General features: G+C 36.7%; 2 protein-coding genes and 1 long non-coding RNA gene across 3 annotated transcripts; 2 read left to right on the top strand and 1 right to left on the bottom strand.

Moving 5' to 3' along the window:
* Positions 1-394: 394 nt before the first annotated feature.
* Positions 395-4,910, bottom strand: LOC135632732 (uncharacterized). Its single transcript, XR_010494765.1, has 3 exons — positions 4,773-4,910; positions 2,139-2,231; positions 395-713 (listed from the first exon to the last, which is right to left on the bottom strand). It is a non-coding gene; the product is annotated as an uncharacterized LOC135632732 (long non-coding RNA).
* Positions 749-2,061, top strand: LOC135632731 (uncharacterized). The gene is made up of 3 exons (XM_065141455.1): positions 749-1,444; positions 1,516-1,689; positions 1,766-2,061. The coding sequence occupies exons 1-3, from the start codon at positions 1,253-1,255 to the stop codon at positions 1,817-1,819; spliced, it is 420 nt and encodes a 139-aa protein (XP_064997527.1). The 5' UTR covers positions 749-1,252; the 3' UTR covers positions 1,820-2,061.
* Positions 4,911-6,484: 1,574 nt separating the features above from the next.
* Positions 6,485-18,889, top strand: LOC103978535 (aspartic proteinase 36). The gene is made up of 10 exons (XM_009394361.3): positions 6,485-7,036; positions 7,141-7,270; positions 7,382-7,626; positions 10,039-10,263; positions 12,727-12,889; positions 12,965-13,035; positions 14,447-14,537; positions 17,080-17,155; positions 18,309-18,380; positions 18,671-18,889. The coding sequence occupies exons 1-10, from the start codon at positions 6,795-6,797 to the stop codon at positions 18,811-18,813; spliced, it is 1,458 nt and encodes a 485-aa protein (XP_009392636.2). The 5' UTR covers positions 6,485-6,794; the 3' UTR covers positions 18,814-18,889.
* The last annotated feature ends 293 nt before the right edge of the window (positions 18,890-19,182 follow it).

Here is a 19,182-nt window from a genome sequence, read left to right on the forward strand (position 1 = left end):
GGGCAGCAAACAGCGGCGGTGTTCCTGCTGCAGTGTCTCCTCATGTGCTTGTTGGGGGTGAATTCGAGGAAGAGAGAGAGAGAGAGAGAGAGAGAGAGAGAGAGAGGAAGTGATGGCGCTGCTGAATGGTGAGAGCTTCGAGAGGACAAGAAGAAGAGAAGAGATCGGTCAAACCGTAGCCGATGCATCTTCTGCGAGTCATTGCTTCGAGCAGTGTGATATATGTATGTCGTAGAATGAGCCAAAGACTCTGCGTGCAATATCTAATCTGTTAGGTTTCCGGATTCAACTCTCTATGTAAAAAGATACGCCAAATGGAAATCTAATGTTAATGAGACAAACAGTTGCGTACTCAAAACTATATTTCATATAGCACCAAAAATACCCTTAAATTTTCAGCTTTGCAAAGCAAACATTTAACTCCATTCGCAACACATCTAGTTTGAGAGTTGCAGTTCTCTTCTTTAAATGAGGTCAAAAACAATAAAGTTTTCCTCATGATGATAGAGTGCTGATAAATCTTTCAGAAACTGATACAAAAACTTTCACTCGCACAAGAACTTCATGTGGAGAACCCTAGTCTATTTAGGAAGGTAATAAGGACAAACACATCATTGCCAATCCATCATCCCCTTTAAACTGAAGGACCAAATGATGATCCTTGTCAAGCCAAAACTCTTCTTCTGTCTACAGTTAACCAACTGGAACTTGAGCTGCTAGAGTAGAAGCCAAGTAGATTTCAGATAAAATCCCACCGGTTGGATACATGCAGGTGTCGAATTCCAATGCAAACATTATAATAATAAGAAGAGAAGGAAAAGTATTCATGAGTTTGGTCAATTAATTTCTCTTCCCCACACCGTATACTGTATGCGCTTTGGAAGCCGTGGCCTCAGGAAGGCAAGCTTTTCTTGTAGCTTAAACATCAACACCTCGATGACTCGAGAACCCAAGCGTGTGGGCATTGGAAGAACCACCTAAGGTTGGCTTTGGGATGGGAGGCATAAAGCTAAGCAAAGAGACAGTACAAACACTCATCAGAGGGAATAGGGTCTCCCATTATGAAGGCAGCCCATAAAGACGCCATGCCCTCCGGAGAAGCCAACCCAAGGAAGCCGCCCCTCCCCCTCCTCTCTCTCCCCCTCTCTTCTTGATCTCTGTATAAGAACCCATAGAATCAACTCTGATTTGGCTACCAACAAGAAAAGGCCTCTCATCTGCTCAGTTCAGTGTTGTGGGTTCGTTGTAGGACATGACGAACAGGCGCCAGATTCCAACATTTGGGAGCTGGAATTACTATGACGACCTTCCCATCACGCAGTACTTCGAGTCAGCAATGCAGGCTGGGTTAGTCCGAGGTCAATCCTTCGTTGAGGATGCTGATCTCTACCAGGTGCCGTCTTCCCCAGTGAAACTGAGCTACCACCAACGCCACCAGAGAAAGGTTCCTTTATAAGCTTCAGATTCGCCAAGTTCCCCAACTCCTTGCACTGTACACTTGATTTGGTTTACCAGGAGAAGAGAGGAGGGGACAAGCAGTATCAGACAGGGCAGCAGAGGAAGCAAGGGAAGGTGTGTGATGTCACAGTAACAGCACCGGCCACGCCAAGGAGGATCAGAGCTCCCAAGGCTGTGGACGAGGACTTGTACAAGATCCCTCCCGAGCTCCTCTACCAAAAACCCAAGAGGGTATCCATCTTTAGTTCTCTCTCATGTTTGTAATAGAATACTCACAGTTTAATGCTATATGACATTTTGAGTGCAGAAGAGGCTGCTGAGAGGGTGGTCAGGATGCCTGGGACTGCACTGCGTTGCGTGAGAGAGGATGGAGTAATGGAGTGAGGCTGAAGCAAAAGTTCAACGTCAGTGGAGGGGTGATGTTTGTACTTCCTTTGTTGCCTGTTTCCCTCCTCATTCTCTCTCTCTCTCTCTCTCTCTCTCTCTCTCTCTCTCTCTTGTTTCAATAATGTGGTGTGATGTGAGGCAGTATTTTCAAACGGGAAAACAAGGGACATATCTTCCTTGATAGACTTCGAAATCAATGAAAGAATGTTATAATTAAAGAGAGTTTGACTACTTGAATGCAATGCTCTGAAGTTGAAGTGCATAAACAGCATCGAAAAAGAAAGATTACTGACCATTTTCCTGAAAACAACAGCATCCTCTTCAATTGGTTTCGCGAAAAACCCCTTTACCATGTTTCCTCCTCAACTGCACTCACGAGATCCAGCCTGAGGTAGGAAAGTAAAAAGAGAGATTAGCAGACTTGGACACTAAGAAATTACAGCAAATACAACTGCAGACTTCTAAAGATCAGTCTGAATGCACAAGATATGCACTGGGACATGTACCCAACCATTCAATTCAGCAAGAACAAAGGATATGAATGAGTCATGTAGTATAAAGATTGCCTTACACTAGATTATCCGGGTTTAATGTTCCATAATGCAATGTACTGGTGCTCTGCGCTTTTGATATAGCTTTGGTTTAAGAGACTCAAGCTGCCATCCTCTTCTAAATTCTTTCATGTCGACTTGTGCTTCACAATTTGCTCCTTGGTTTAAGCCACAGTCAATAAGAAAAACTGTTTAACTTTTTATTAGCCAACTGGTCTTCTATGTTTAAAGGCAATTCGTCTCCCTTATGAGCTTTCCTTGACTAAAAGATTGTCACTGCATAACAGGTCATCCATGTTTCCAAAATATAAAAGCTATTGAGTTGTGATTAATGATCACAATGAACACGAGATCTATCATTACTAAATTATTGCTAGAGAACGAAGTTCTCACTAGATTGGCTCTAATGTAACTAAATTAACCATATCGATTCTTTACCAAGCAGAAAAAGGATAACGGAGCTCTTAAGATCCATAAATTCACTCCTTTTAGTTCCAGAACTTCTTGTGGACTGTCCTACAATTACATGCATACATGACCAAGAGAGATATATCCTATTTAAAGATTAAAAAAACAGTAAATCCAAGTTGCTTCTGCTCTTCTAAACCAAAAAGATTTTATAAGTAATTGTTTGTGAGCTAAGAACGACATGCAATTATTCAAATAGACCACAAAAATAGATTACTTCAGATATATGAACTGACCAAATGAACCTTAAACAGAGTCCATAACTTGAATGACATACAATAAACAGTAGCTACTATAAAGAATGTAAGCATACTCATTACAAAACAGAGAGTAACAACTCAAGTAAAAGACATTAATACTGACACGCTTAGGTTAAAATTTAATTTTAGGCAGGATTTACAGAAAAGCAGAATATTCCTGATCATAACATCTTTAAATTATTCAAGATATCATGCCACTCAAAAAAATGCATTTAATTATTTTTCCCATAAATAACATGATTTCACCTGATATTAAGAAGTCAATTATAAGAAAATTAAAATCAAATATCAGACATTACGCCAACCAATGGAAAGCAGGTTTTACCCCCCTCAACATCATCTCTTAAATACATGCGTGCTCCTGTGATGCTCAGAAAAAAATATCAAGATGTACGTGAAAAAGAATGAAATCTTACGGTCTCAGAAAAATAATCATGATGCGGTCTGCAATACCACATTAGTTTCTACCTTATAGTCTCATTAGTTTCTACCTATACAATGGCAAAGCAGTTGAACTATTAGTAGGATTTTTATGCTCACATTTCCAGTCCAAAAAAAAACCCTTCAACTAACTACCATGGTACTTGAATGAGCTCTCCATTTTCAGCAGGAACTTGAGAGAATACAGTTATCCGCTTTTCAATGGCCTGTGTTGGTATCAAAAAGACAAGGCTTTATAAGAATGATACTGCAGGATTGTAGTTGAACTACATAAATTTCCCATTTCTAATCATCCAAATGTGAATAATTAGAATAAGTTTTGGTGTCTTATGTTCCATCAGAATTTCCAACACCAAGTGAAGGGTTCATGTCATGGTATAAGCACTCAAAACAAGCATGGCAGACCATTCCTGGGGTGGCCGACAGCAAAGATGTTTACGCATTTTCAAAAGGGAATCCCAGGTCTTCCTAAGCAATATCAGAACCAGAAATGCTTCAGGAAACTGATAGTGAAGCCTCTTATCTTTCCAAACATGGAGGACCTCATGGGTAGCAAATTTGTGATTTTATTTTAATAGAGGTAAGTAAAATCACAAGTTAGACTAAAACATAAACAATTCTCGATAGGAAAGTAGAAAAAAATATTGTCTTTTTCTTATCTTTGCTGAATTTTCTACGATAAGAAGTCACTAGAAAACTTTTCTTGACGCTGAGATTGTTCTCAAAAGATAAAAATAGTATTGTTTAAAGTCAAGAGGGAGAGGAGAATCCAAAACCAAAAAAACATTCAGAGATCAACAAATAAATAATAGAAAATCAATGTAAAATGTAACATGGTTTAACAATTTTCAATCTATGTCCACAAAAAAAATTTCAATCACATAAACCTTAAGAATTAAGATGTACTTATAAGGACTTAACCTACTTAAATTTAAATCCTAATCCGTCAAGAAGTCAGAACCTAATTAGGATTCCTAATATGCTTACCAATCCTAACACATGAAATCTACTAAAAGACTATTTAAGAAAATAAAGAGTGGCAGACTAGAGTGACCGACATGCAATCGAATTATGTACAAAACAATCTCAATCGTCTAGCACAGATTCTCGCTGGAACCCCTAAAATCCGCAGGATTTTAGTGGGTTCCAGTGAAGGTGAGAAGCGCATAAGCCCTAGACCGAGAAGGAGGGGAGGAAGACAACGGACCTATAATCATCCCAAAGGTGATGAAGGTGAGAAGTGCGAGGCTGTGCTTGGATCGAGCCATCACCCCAACCGATCACCTCGAGGACGAAACGGGAAGGAAGACTTGGGCGGGGCGGGAAAATCCCGTGGATTCCGTAACCCGACCCGCCCGAGCAGAAGGGTTTAACGAGGCTGCCATGGAACGAACAGATGCTATCGGATGCAGTGAGAGTCCGCACCCGATCCGACAACAACCGAGGATCTCATAGAGCAACAATACGTTTCGCACCCCTGCTTTCGTTTCCACCTGCGTACCGTGTGCTATGATTGGAGGTACTCAGTGGGACCCATCTTTACGTAGAATGTCTACGTGCACATGGCGACAAACGTATTGGTAAGTTGCAATTAACATTAATTAAGGTTACTGTTTTGTAATGGTTGTGCTATGAGATGGCTCTTAAGGGGGTTAATAATTACTCCTTTGTTTTATTGGCTCTACTGCAATTCTTTAATTTGTTTTACTATGGCTACAACGTATTTGTGTATGTGGTTTTGGAGGTTGAACATCTAAAACTTTATCATAATTGTGTTCATTTTTAATAATTATTTTTATTTTTCATTTTTAATTTTAATTTAGAAGAACAAACACACAATTATTAATTTAAGTGGATGTGGAAGATGGACTACAAACTTAATTATTAATTTGTGCATGTGGTTTTGGAGGTTGAACATCTAAAACTTTATCATAATTGTGTTAATTTTTAATAATTATTTTTATTTTTCATTTTTAATTTAAATTTAGAAGAACAAACACAATTATTAATTTAAGTGGATGTGGAAGATGGACTACAAACTTAATTATGATAATACATCAATAATATATGAGAGAAGAACCATTTAAAGAATTTAAAAAATACAAACACATAAAATTGTTTATTGATACAAATTATCTTAAATCGATTTCAACTTAAATGTAATTTTTTTTTATTTTTTTTTTCTCCGGCTCCCATTAGATTTATAAGAGTGAAATTTTAGAAGCACTAAAAATATTTCCTTGCTTCTTCCCTCCATTAAAAAATATATATATATATATTTTTTTTCATAAATTAGTTTTTAATACTTGAATGTTTTTTGAGTATCTAAAAAATTTATGAATCCAAATAATATTAGGATTGGAAAGTAATTCAAAAATTTTGGAGCCAAGTCTTATTGGAGGATAAGAAATTTAATATGGAAAGACTCAACAGAAAATCTTAATATGGAAAATAAAACTCATTATGAAGGAAGGATTAAACATGAAAATTAGGTTTTATTATTATTATATATATATTTATATATATAGTTTTGATAGGGATAATAAAATATGAGGAAATAATTTGGGTGTTGATTGAAAAATTGATATATGGAATTCTCTTCTTGTGCCAAAAATTTTCCCTTCCATTCAACACAAAATAAAATATACAATTCTATCCATAATATATCATGTATTTGTTATCAACCTAATGAGCATGTAAATATAGGAGTTAAAGCTGCGGGTTTCTTTAGCAAACTGGGAGAGACCACTTAACTCATGTTAGACCAGATATGATCGGGTCAACGATAAAAAAAAACAGAAATACAATTTGGTCGTGATTTTGACCCACTCGAACGTGTTAAAAATAGGGATTAAGATTGGATGGAAGAGGCTTATAAGTACCATAAAAGGAAGCCAATTTGGTGGACGAACGACGACGAAGTTATTAACAGTGGTGAGAGCACCGAATCGAGCATCTCGGCCTCTCTTTTTCTCCGCCTTTCCCTCACCGTCGTCGTCGCCTCCGTCTCTCCACTTATTAACCCCCTTCTCCCGCTGAAAGAAAGAAGTGGGTGGGCACATTTCGTTTCGTTTTCTTCTTCTTCTTCTCTCGTCTTCTCTCTTCCCCTCCCCCTCTTTTCTTCCCGAGTCCCATCCCCCAATCTCCCACTCCACCCGGATGCTGCTGTAGGAGCAACCAGCACAGGTAGATTCCTCCAAACGACGATAAATAAGGGGTCTCTGCCGGGATGGCTTCGAGGAGACCCTCGTCTTCCTGCCGGTTCTTGTCTCTTTGTCCGTTGTTGCTGCTGGTGGTGCTGGCGTTGAGCCCTTCGGCTGGCGCCAACGGGGTGTTCAAGGTGCGGCACAAGTTCCTCGGCCGCAAGCCGTCCGTCGGCGATCTCCTCGCTCACGACAGCCGGCGCCACAGCCGCATCCTCTCCTCGGTCGATCTCCCCATTGGCGGTCTCGGCCTCCCCACCAGCACCGGGTTCGGCCTCCGTCCCTGTCTTCTCGATTCTGACATGCTCTCGTTTCGGTTGCATTTTGATATCTTGCTGTTGTTCTTTTGGGGTTCGGTGGATGGGTTTGTAGGTTGTATTTTGCGGAGATAGGTATTGGGAATCCGTCCAAGAAGTACTACGTGCAGGTTGACACGGGAAGCGACATTCTCTGGGTGAATTGCATCTCGTGCAAGCGTTGCCCTCAGAAGAGCGATCTCGGTGTATGAGTCAAGTTCATTTCTTCTTCTTGTGTATTTTTATGTATCTGCTGTTTCTACCTCTGTCCGACCTTTAAACTAATGGCAATTTGAGAATTGGGTTACTTGTTGCAGGTTGAGTTGACATTATATGATCCAAGGGAGTCGGTGAGCGGGAGCTTGGTATCTTGTAAGGAGAACTTTTGCGTCTCCACGTATGGTGACATTCCTGGCTGCGCGGCGAATTTGCCATGTGAGTATCGTGTGGTGTACGGGGATGGGAGTTCTACAGCTGGTTTCTTTGTGACGGACTCTGTACAATATAATCAAGTGTCCAGTGATCACCAGACAAGACCGGTCAATGCAAGTGTTACATTTGGGTGAGTTTCAACTTTTAGCTGCCAACTTGATATTGTATGCTTATAGTGCTAAAGTAGTGTTTGATGAATGGCATTTTCATGGACGACAATCCTATCCCATCATTTTGTTTGATTATTATTATCATTTCAATGTAGCATGGCTATTTGATACCAATATTCATATGCTAGAATGATTAAAAGCTATAAAATAAAATAAAAATAGATGGTTCAACTATGGTACACAATCTGGATTTTGTTACTATTGGCAACCTTTTTTTTCCAGTAGGTAAGAAGTATGGTATGTGCTGCCAGCATGGCACAGTAAATTGTATGTTAGCATGAACAGGCATCCACTAAAAGAAAAAGAAGAGATGACAAGATCCTACAAGAAACATTAAATGCTTCTTCCCTAGCCCCTCCTTTCTAGAGCCAGTGAAGATGCAAGGTGAAGGTGCCAAAATGCTAGTATTGAAGTCCTAGACTGAAACATAGATACCTAGCTAGCATATAGAACAAATCTGACCAGATTAGTTCAGTTCTCATGGATCTCATTGGTTTCTTGGTTTAGGATAAAATATTAGTTTCTATCGGCCTTGAGTAAATTGGTTTAAGATCCCCATTATCGTGTCTCATAACTGCGATGACATGCAACATTTTGTTGCATATTCAAAATTCAAACACTTTGTTGATAAGTTGTTATTATCTAACCCAAGTTATCTAACATATTTGTTGCACACATATGTGTAAGTACTTATATGTTTATTTGAATATCTGAAAAGAGGTGATTGTTTATAGGTTTATAATAATGAAACATAACCCCTTTCTGCCTATGACATGACCTGTTTAATTTGTCTCATGTATGGATGGGTTAAGGTTGAGGCTTAGTAACTTGCTATTGGATTGGGTCTGTACAAGTCTTTTTAATTTGTCAGCTCATGGTAAGCTGCAGTTGTAGTTTTCTTGGACAACTTTGGTGGTCTGCAATTTGTTGTTTCTCTGCACTCTGTCAGAAAGGTGACTTCCAGTAGCTGTTATTGCTTAATGATGTCAAGGTCACCTAGGAAAGGGCCGAGACAGGTGAGAAAGTTTAGGTGGAATTTGGAATTAATGAGGGTGCTAAGGTTGTTAATGACAGGCAGGATGGAATTGACGAGCAGAATGAGGATAGGGCTAGGGCATGACTGTTGGCAATGGCAGGCTGAGCACATGACATTGAGATTATGATGATGAGGGTGAGCTCATGTTCAGATATGGTGATGATCAGGTTGTGGGCATCCGATTGAACAACTGGTAGGAACTATCAGTGTGACCATAATTATGTCAGGCAGGTTGCTGTTTAAGGAAATCTTGACCTCTGGCTGATCTGATTAAGTTGGTGTGAGACCACGGAAGTTTTAATACCTGAGCTAAACCTGAAGATTCGGTATGTGTAATTACTATGTGCATATTTGTGGGCTGGGAAGGCGTAACTAGGTGATTACGATTCTTCTTAAGATTAGTTAGTCCGAGTGCCTAGGTGATTGTCCATTTCATAATAACATAGCAACCCACATATTGTTTCAGATATGGGCTGTCATGAAATATTACTATTGCACAAATTGTATTGTTGATGATATTTGATGATTGTTGGTTTGTTGTGCTTTTTAACCTGAATTTCTATAAGGTCTCATTATTTCATTATTTTTCTTGGTTTTCTTTTCTTTTGATTTTTTTTATAATATGGTTCATGATTTAAACCAAGGATTAAATTCTTGGTCAGGTCTAGATACCATTCAGTGGTCAGATTTCTATGGTAATAACACTGTACAGTTTACCAAGTGTAGGTATGTGTGGGTACTGATTGATACCAGTCAGAGTATTTCAAGAGGAGAGCGACAGTAAGAGAGAGAGAGAGAGAGAGAGAGAGAGAGAGATTATGACAAAATAGTAACAGTAGTAGGAGGTAGAGGATGAGTGGGATCATGTGGTACGGGCGAGATGGTGGCATAGACGAGTGGTGGAGAAAGAGGACAATGATGAGGGGTGGCAACACAGATGACAGCAGGGAGGAAGTGGCAATGTGGTGATGCAATCATGAGGAGAAGCAAAAAAAATTAGGAAGTGAGGAAGGAAAGAAGAGAAGAATAAGGAAAAGGGAAGGGATGGTTTATTCCAGTATTGGATGATAGACTTCAAAAGGGGAAGAAAGAAAGAAGAGAAAAACAAAGAAAAGGGGAGGGATGGTTGATTCCAGTATTGCCTAGTATAACTGTACCAGTTAAGTTATTCGTTTCTATAAATTCATTTAGTTGTTTTTAGATTAATCTGTGTATCTGAAGATGCTCTTGTTCATTTTCTGAATAGTTAGAATTCTTAGGTTAACTTCATTCTTGATTTGGTTGTCAACATGTGCTTTGTAATTTTTCTTTTTTAGCTAGTTTGATAATGATACAGGTGTGGTGCTCAACAATCCGGAGATTTGGGTTCATCAAATGAAGCACTTGATGGAATTCTTGGGTTTGGGCAGTCAAATTCATCCATGATCTCGCAGCTGGCTGCTTCTGGAACTGCAAGGAAGATATTTGCTCATTGTTTAGACACTATAAATGGAGGAGGACTTTTTGTTATTGGACATGTAGTGCAACCGAAAGTGAAGACAACACCTTTGGTGCCTGATCAGTAAGTTTGCTACAGATACTTCGTGATTATTGTTTCTGCTCTTACTCATACTTTAGTTGATCAGGTTACTATACGTTGTTGATGTATTCATTTTTTTAATAATTTCTGTTTAATGAATTTGTGCAAATTGCCGTGTTATTAGAATGAAACACGGGAATTAAAATTAGACTGAATATAGAAAAATCTTCATTTCATGTGAATGGTGCTTTAGGTGTATGGTAAAATATTATATTTCAAGAAAAGGTGCAAGGTTACTGCAGATATTGTGAACTGGGAAGGATACTGTTTATTTGACAATCCACCTTTTCTATATATGCAAATATCCTTTTAAGGATCAAAAAGTACTCTTTCGCTTCATCTGTTACTTGCATTTAGTATCTGAATACTATCCTTGTGAAGATAAGATGCTAATTGCAGTGAAGCAGAAACATGTTTTCTTATAGTAATTTTTGTTGCAGACATGTAATGTAAATTTGCAGTTTCAAGAATCTTGACCAACCTTGTATTAGTTCAGTTCTACTTAGGATCATAGTTTATAATAGTGATGAGCATATGTATGTAAGACCTGAAGAGTACTATAGCAAGGATTCCCTTTTGGCCAAAATGGCCCATGCTGTATTGTGAATGGATTGGTTACACGACCATGCCAATGCAGCTATGGTGTCTGACAGGAAAAGAATAAGCATCATATCCTCTTACGATAGTGCAAGGCCGTTCCTTAATTATAACCTAGCTAAACTGAAGGATTAGAACTTCAGTTTCTAGTTTCGGGTTATTTAAATTGGTGTTTTCAATCCCGAACTGGTGACAAAACTGAAAAGAAGCTAATTATTGGGTACCATCAACAATGTACGATCTGTGACCTAGTAGGTTCATAGGCTCATACATATTTCTTTAATTTTAAGTTTGTTTTAGTATGCAAAAATCCACCTTTCTGAATCTAAGAGGAAATTTAAATTGGATATTTCTACACATGCATTGGCTGATATATAATATTTGGAGCAAGGGTTATGTCAATTAGGGCATAACAATACAGGTTGATGTGATCATACAGGAATGGTATCTGCACATACCATGTCGAATCGTGTTGGACATGTGGATATATGGCTAGACTAATTTTCAGCACAGGTACAAGGGCATATTGGTAACAAAACATGTAATCATACCATGCTTGGAAGATATTGTTACAACCCTGTTCTATGAAATGATAATCTGTGTATAAGAATGATGAAGATGCCAGTTTCTTGAAATATTTTGTTTGCCCAGTCTAGTAAAGCATCATGTGGTTTAAGGCTTTAAGCAATCTCATATATGGTTAGTCACAAAATTTGACAGGACCATACCTGTGTACACATCAATGAGTAGCAAATCTTTTGTCAAAGGGTATTTTTGTGTCCATTATGGACACGTGACACTATGTCTTGTGACCTAAATGGTAGGTCAGGTAAGGCATATTAAAATTCTTGTGTGGCATATATGAAACTGAAAACAGTTTGAGTTCATTTAAAGATTACTTCATGTAGTGTTGATATTGTTCCGATATGGAACAATTTGGTTCTGATTCTTTTTCATCACACTTATTGTAGAATCTTTGTGGTTCATTTAACCATTAGCAAACTGTTATCCCATTTGATTTCAATTGTTATTATATTTTCTCACATATACTTCAATTATTTGATGCCAACTATCTTACGGAATTTCTACTATGTTGTACCTTGTTTACAAGATCCAATACGGAGCAAGTGAATTCCATTACTAAATGTGTAGAATAGGGCAAATTTAGTAGGAAAAATTAGTTTAAATTTCAGCTATGTTCTATTTGGAAATAAAAAAGTTTAAATTAATCATCATCAGGAGTATCAGATGGCACATGTATCTTCTGTTAATTAAAAAAATATTTTTTTTATCACCCTAAAATAGCATACAAAACTCTCACACGTGGACTCGAACATAAAATCTATCACTTGTGTAATAGCGCACTAACCAATTGGATGTTTCAATAGAGACATACTGGATTGGTGGTTGCTTTTAAGATCTTTTTTCTCTAGAGCAAATACCTACAGATATCTTCTGAATGACCATGTGAAACCTTAAATGATCCTGGCCTTCTGGGTATCTTTAAGGCCAATTTGAGGACCATCGTGATCTACTAATACACTGCCCTGTCTCTTTTTGCTTGTTTATGTACTGCAGTTATTTCTTTCCAAGACCACAAAAATAATCATTTCATTTGAAGTTTACTATGGATATTAGATAAAAACATAGATGTTAAATGTGATGTCTTTTTGTCTTACCCAGATAAAAATTATCTACTGCAGTATGAACTATGAAGTTTTTAATTTCTGGCGTATTCATATTTTCTTTTCCATAGATTTATATTAACAACTCCAATCCATTAGGTTTTTCCTTCATCAATTGGTTTTCTTGTCTCTAATGAATTTAGTATGTCTATCCTCGCTTCAGGCCACATTACAATGTCAATATGAAGGCAATTGAAGTTGGTGGGGCTATTCTAGAACTTCCTACTGATTTATTTGACACTGGAGACAAGAAAGGGACAATAATCGATAGTGGAACAACATTGTCTTATCTACCAGAGGTAGCCTATAAGGCACTAATGAATGCGGTAAGTGACTTCGTCTGTTGATTTTGGTTCAGCTGAATATTTTTCATGGACAAGTCATTTCTCTTTTCTTTGTAGATATTTTCCAAATATCCAGATTTGAAATTCTACAACAATCAGGGGTTTCTTTGTTTCGAACATTCTGGAAGGTATGTTTTTTATTTCCTAACAATTCCAATTTAAGGTGATTTATATTCCACACCCTCAGGCAGTTTAGTTTGGAAAACCATTTCCTTGTTTTAGATTTTAGGCAATTACATTACAAATTACGGGCATCACATTTTGTGACTGCATGTGATGCTTAGGTACTGTTAGATTTTGTGAACATCTATTTTTTACTGTGTTATCTTGCTGAGAGATCTTCCAGAACTTATCTTGTATCCTGTTTGATTGCAATCATGTATACATGTCAGAAATTTCTCTGGGTATTGGTTAGCCCATCTTTCCATTTGTTTTGGTTGCTTTCATAACATAGGTTTGAGGCAATACTAAAAAGTTAGATAGATTAGGCCAGGAAGTTGTTAGATTAAACATGTTGCTTATATCTGCATTGCTTGACCTATATTCTATTAGTAATGCCTGTTGGAATTACAAAGATAGTTCCAAGTAATCGATAAATTTATCAAAAGTTGGCTGGATGAGATTATTTCTTTATTGTCTTTGCATTACATTTAATTTGGTGTTTCTTTATAATAATAGATGAGTACCCTTCCAGCATGTAATATTGTCAGTCAGTTCCTTTTTTCTATAATTAATTCCTACTGCACATATTTAGAGTCAGGGAATAGCCATAAAAGATTGACAAATTAATTGCTAGACCATCATTAGCAAGTTAGTAAGATATTTCTCCTTACGTGGTTCATTGATGTTTATTTTATTATAGCTATAAACCTTCAGTTTTTGTTAGTTGGATTTAGAAAGATCTTTTTTTGTCATGAGACATGTTGATATGATGCTAACACAAGGATGAACACAACAATAATTAGGGAGAAATTGCAAACAAATGAACGATGGGAGAAAAAAAGAATTAACATGGTGTCTTTAGTTCCGTATTGGAGGTGATATTGACACATGTCAACACTGGAAGCGTTCGAGCTTCTAGACTTTCCCTTGTATAGAGTATAGACCATTATTAATTGTTTGTTGGCAAAAGACTCGTGTTTACCTTCTCTGCACAGTAATACAGGCCAGTAAGGTTGTAATCATCTCAGTTGTTATGTTGTTCTTTTAGTTCATTTTCGACCCAGCCAACAAATTCTTTCCTTAAATAGATTCATTTCCAATCTAGTATAGGAAGTTGAATTTATCTTTCCTTTTCTTGGCATATCTTCCTTCATATAAGTCAGTTCATTTCTTTTGTAGGATACTTCTGAACAAACTAAATTGCTGAAATTTTGTTGTTGAATGGATTTTTAGTAGAATGACAATTAGATATTTTAGATATTATCAAATGAATGTTCGTTGTACATCTCAACCATCTTTGTTACCAGGATAACTAATTACAGATAAGAATTGTGGATTTATTCAGCTTGCTTACAATTTTTTCTATCTTGATTGCAGTATAGATGATGGATTCCCAGAAATTGTTTTTCATTTTGAGAACTCACTGTTGCTGAATGTATATCCTCATGATTATCTTTTCGAGAATAGGGTAAGATAAATTGTCTATTTTTATGTTTAGCAGGGTGATGGCCATCAAAATTTACTACAAAATTCTTCAATTGCCCTTTGTCCTATTTGCAAATTTTGTTTGTTTGCTAGGGTTCTGTTATATATGATGTTGTTGTTTCTTCTTTATCATTCTTGAAATTGCAGTTGCACATTTTTTTTTTAACGTTAGATATTGTGATACTTGGAGCAAATGCCATCCAAAAAATATTTAGTTGGATATCCTGCATTTGATTTTTGACATGGATATTTAAATTGTTCTCAACAAAGTATGTACCCAGTGCATGAGCTCTCGCCAACTCGAGGTTAGGTCCGGGGAGGGTCAATGTACACAGTCTTACTGTTATGACAAATTCATATCTTGTTACTCTGGTCTATTTGGCTCATACAGTTTCTTGGTTAACTGATTCTATTATTTCATGACCCAATTTCCCTCGAAGACAAATACTCAAGTACCACTTTGGGGGATGAGTTATGACCTATATATATCATCTCACTTACAGTGTATAATCATACGGTTCATTGGGTGTTATGTACATGGAATATATCACCCATGTTGAACTTGTGGTGGATCAGGGGCTTTGAAGCCAAAGCTTCATGTATGTAATTTGACTTTGCTCCCCATGCAACTTAGCAATATTTTCAGCCATTACCAAGTAGATGGAATATGCCATTTATTTGGCATGGTATAAACATACCTTTAGCAATAGCAAATGAGGCATCTCAGGATGTTTCAGATGATTTGGAACAATACCCTGCCTTGTATGTGAAAGTAGGATTCTCGGTCTGGGTTTAGAGTTCCAGAAAGTGTTATTGATGGAAGAAGTGTGAACGATGGATCCCACTGAGTTGAATTTGATCCATAAATAAACGAATAGTCTTTGTTTCTCTCAACATGTCTATTTGGAAATTATCTGAATTGATATCATTTCATTGATTCGTCATGAAGAGTTCATTTACATTGGGATTCAGTTAGTTATTGATGCTACCAACCTTTTTTACATATCTTAAGTGGACTAGTGAGTTGATAATAACTTCATTTTTTTTCTTGGAATTTGGATACAAGTAACATGGCTATGACTTTGATATCCAATGTGAGCAATTGAAAGCTAGATTTCATGAATACAGTGTCTGGGGCTTAAATCTTTTTATCATTTTGGGTGAAAAAAATATGCACAAATTCTATTGTTGATGTCCAAAGAGTTCTGGCCTTAAAGAAAGGGTAATCACCATCCAAATAAAAAGGATCTTTGTTTTGTGAAAATTTTATAGTTAACTCGGCTTTTAATCTGGATGTTAATGATCTAAACTAGTACCACAAGGCCAGGCATGCTTGGGCATAAGAGAGGGTTACAATTCAAACTCATTGAGTGCAGGAGCAACCATCTTCCTTATGGACTTGAAAAGGTTAAAGAAGAATAGAAAACTCAAAATTTACAAGTTGATATTTCCATCTGCTATAAATCAAGATTATAATACAAATTGATATTTTCATATGCTATAAATCAAGATTTTTCTTGATGGGTGAAACTCTAAATATGAAAAAATTAACAACTCTAAAGAGCACATATATGGAGCTGCACTGGAATATGATACAGAGCTATAAGTTTTAGGTTCTACAATGCAACACAGAAACATTGATTCAACAAATCTTGGAAGGAATACGATGATCATGTGGTTACAACAAAAGATGTCATATATGTTCTCTAATGAATCTTCAAAATCATTTAGATTACTACTGAATATGTGAGTATAATAAACAATAGAGGTAACAAGGAACAGCTAGTATCCTTAGCTTCATTGTCAGTAAAACTTTTGCAGCGTAATGCTCCAACATGAGTGACTGTCGAGATCCCGTTCTTGGTAGCTGCTTTCTAATGATACTTATAGCATGTGCTCTCTCTCCAAGCCTCAGCAGAGTGTAGGAAGAGCATGGTCCTTGGGGAAAAAGAAAGAAGACCAGAATATTCTTTCATTTGCGAATGAGATTAGTAAGTATTCATTGGTCAAGAAGTACAGTTATCCACAAAGAAAGAGAAGAATAGAAGAGTGCATTGACATTTTGTGTGAGATGATCCTACTTGGAAGCTAGAGTTGGAAGCATTTGCTCCAATTTCTTTCTCCTGCTTTTGAGTTAAATTATAAATTGATTCTCAATGCTAAATTTAAGGTTTTTCTGTTTCATTTTAGAGAACCTATTGCCTAAATTTAAAATGTTCACCATTTCCCACTCTGATCCTATTTCTGGACTCATTTTTCAGTTCTTACTTACTAATGATGTCGAAAACTGTTTACTGCACTGGCAACTATGTTATGTATTTTTAAGACAGGATAATCACAAGTTTTGAATTTTTTTTTAACTGACATTTTTTTTTTGCATTCTATGTATTTTTTGTACTGGTTTTTGAGGTAGTGTATTGCTTTGTCATTTTTGTCACTTGCTGTCCTGTTGTACTGCATTTGTGTTTTAGATAATGTCATAATACTTTAATTTGTTGTTTTATTCTTGATATTTTAACAAATAGGATAATATCTATTGCGTTGGCTGGCAAAACGGTGGGCTGCAATCTAAAGATGGAAGAGATATGTTTCTTCTGGGAGGTAACAACTTCATTACAGACATGTTCTTTTGCTATAATTTGAGCATTTTCATATTACATTTTGATTTAACAATATGGTCACTTCTGACATCATCATATTTGCAAATCCAAGTTTGATTCCATTTAGCTTAATAAAGCAAATACAACTCTTTATTCATGTGCAAAAAATACAGAGATAATATTCCTGATTATATACATTGATAGAGATGTAATGTCTTAACTCTACATTAGGGGATCTCCCAATGTTGGACAATTTTGAGGTACCGGATGGTTAGTGACACTTTGTCTTTATGGTATGGTACTTAATATATTTCAGTATCCTGAGGTAATATAATTTCAGATAGGAGATCATTTTAGTTTTATTCAAACTGACTTCCTTTAGGAGTAATCTTTTCTGCTAACTTAGATCTAGCCTGCAATGATGTAGATGACAAATGATAATTGATTAAGATGGTCTGGATATTTCAAACAACAATATTGAGGGATCATGGTCAGGAGAGGGCGAAGAACTGAATAAATGGCTCCTAGGAAGCGGGAGAGACACTTAAGTGTGCACATAAGGAAGGGTTAGTTCTGTTGGAGCTGATAGCTTAGTCCTGTTGTTTCATGTACAACATTTTGGTTCCTTTGGTGAGAAGTCCTTGGAAAGCTCTTCCCCATAAGGCTTTCTATTGTGACTAGGAAATTATATTTGTTGTGCCTGTACACAGTATGGTGAATCTACAATTTTAATATGCAAACTTGTATACTTTTTCAAGTGTTCTTATAAATTGGACTTCAACATCACTCAAACGAACAGAAACTTCAAGATTGATGTTTTTCTTTTATTATTCATTATTGCTTGTTATCCAAAATGGGAGCAACATTTCCAAGGTTGTTCAAGTTGCAACAGAAAGAGAGACTTTTGGATGCTTTACATCTTACAAAAGAGGAGGATTGTAAGATATTTGTCTGAAAAGAATAATAAGGTTGACTAAGACAGAGAAAAAGACATCAGGCAATTGTATTTTTCCTTAATCATTTTTCCATCTTGTGACTCAGCTCGGTAGTATTCATGTTGGATTGCAGGTCTTGTAGTTCATATCTTACAAGTCGTGCTCGCATCTTCTATTTGAATCTCACATCATAACTAACTACTAAACATTGCTTTCCAGATCTAGTCCTATCAAATAAGTTAGTTCTTTATGATCTGGAGAACCAAGTCATTGGATGGACAGACTACAATTGTAAGTTGCATTCGATTTTATTACTTGCCAAAATTATATCTTGTGAAAGCATTATCCAAGAACCGTATGTGTTGGGATCCAGAGTTGATCTATATCTTCTCCAATACTTGATGTGCGTGGTGACCACCACATATGATCTTATAGGCAAAGTTATGGAACATTTTAAGCGATAAAGGGGATTCAAATTCGATGTGTCCTCTTAGGCATGTCGGCTTTGTCCTCGGTTGTACAAACCATATATTATGATTACTATCGACATGTTCTCACTGATGAATTTGCCCTAATTTCAGGCTCCTCGAGCATCAAGGTCCGGGATGGCAAGACGGGAGCAGTTTTCATCGTGGATTCTCATAATCTTTACTCTTCTGGCAAAAGATTGCAGCTGGGAGGGTCCATTTTGTTGTTGTTGCTAACCCTTGTGTGTGTTTTTTGATTTGTTGAAACGGCAACAGCAAAGTTGAGTTTGCCCCATTCATATTCATTTATAGAAGAAATTTCTTTGCTCTTTATCTGTTTCGGTGTCTTGATCTCTCGAGAATTCCTCATTCTCATGTGGAGCAACACGCAGCACAACGATATTTGTTTGACTCAATGATTTAACTTACATGTACTAATCATGACGAGCAAAATTCAGATTAGATCGATTCAATTCAAATAATTCTTTATTTATTATCAAAGATGTATACACTAAAATTTATTCTTACAATAGCATCTATATATTTCAAAATTTTAACCTCATCATATACAACTAACTATCTATTATTCTATTAAAAAAATATTAAGCCTACGATAGGGTTGATGG

The sequence above is a fragment of the Musa acuminata genome, chromosome BXJ3-3 (genome assembly GCF_036884655.1).
Source record: "Musa acuminata AAA Group cultivar baxijiao chromosome BXJ3-3, Cavendish_Baxijiao_AAA, whole genome shotgun sequence".
In the NCBI taxonomy this organism is placed as follows: Eukaryota; Viridiplantae; Streptophyta; class Magnoliopsida; order Zingiberales; family Musaceae; genus Musa; species Musa acuminata.

What these genes read in the sequence shown, in the direction of transcription:
- LOC135632731 (XM_065141455.1), top strand. Translation starts at nt 1,253, where the DNA reads ATGACGAACAGGCGCCAGATTCCAACATTTGGGAGCTGGAATTACTAT. An exon ending in ACCAACGCCACCAGAGAAAG is followed by an intron (nt 1,445 to 1,515) that starts GTTCCTTTATAA and finishes TTGGTTTACCAG; the next exon opens with GAGAAGAGAGGAGGGGACAA. An exon ending in TCTACCAAAAACCCAAGAGG is followed by an intron (nt 1,690 to 1,765) that starts GTATCCATCTTT and finishes TTTTGAGTGCAG; the next exon opens with AAGAGGCTGCTGAGAGGGTG.
- LOC103978535 (XM_009394361.3), top strand. Translation starts at nt 6,795, where the DNA reads ATGGCTTCGAGGAGACCCTCGTCTTCCTGCCGGTTCTTGTCTCTTTGT. An exon ending in CTCAGAAGAGCGATCTCGGT is followed by an intron (nt 7,271 to 7,381) that starts GTATGAGTCAAG and finishes TACTTGTTGCAG; the next exon opens with GTTGAGTTGACATTATATGA. An exon ending in AGATATGTTTCTTCTGGGAG is followed by an intron (nt 17,156 to 18,308) that starts GTAACAACTTCA and finishes ATTGCTTTCCAG; the next exon opens with ATCTAGTCCTATCAAATAAG.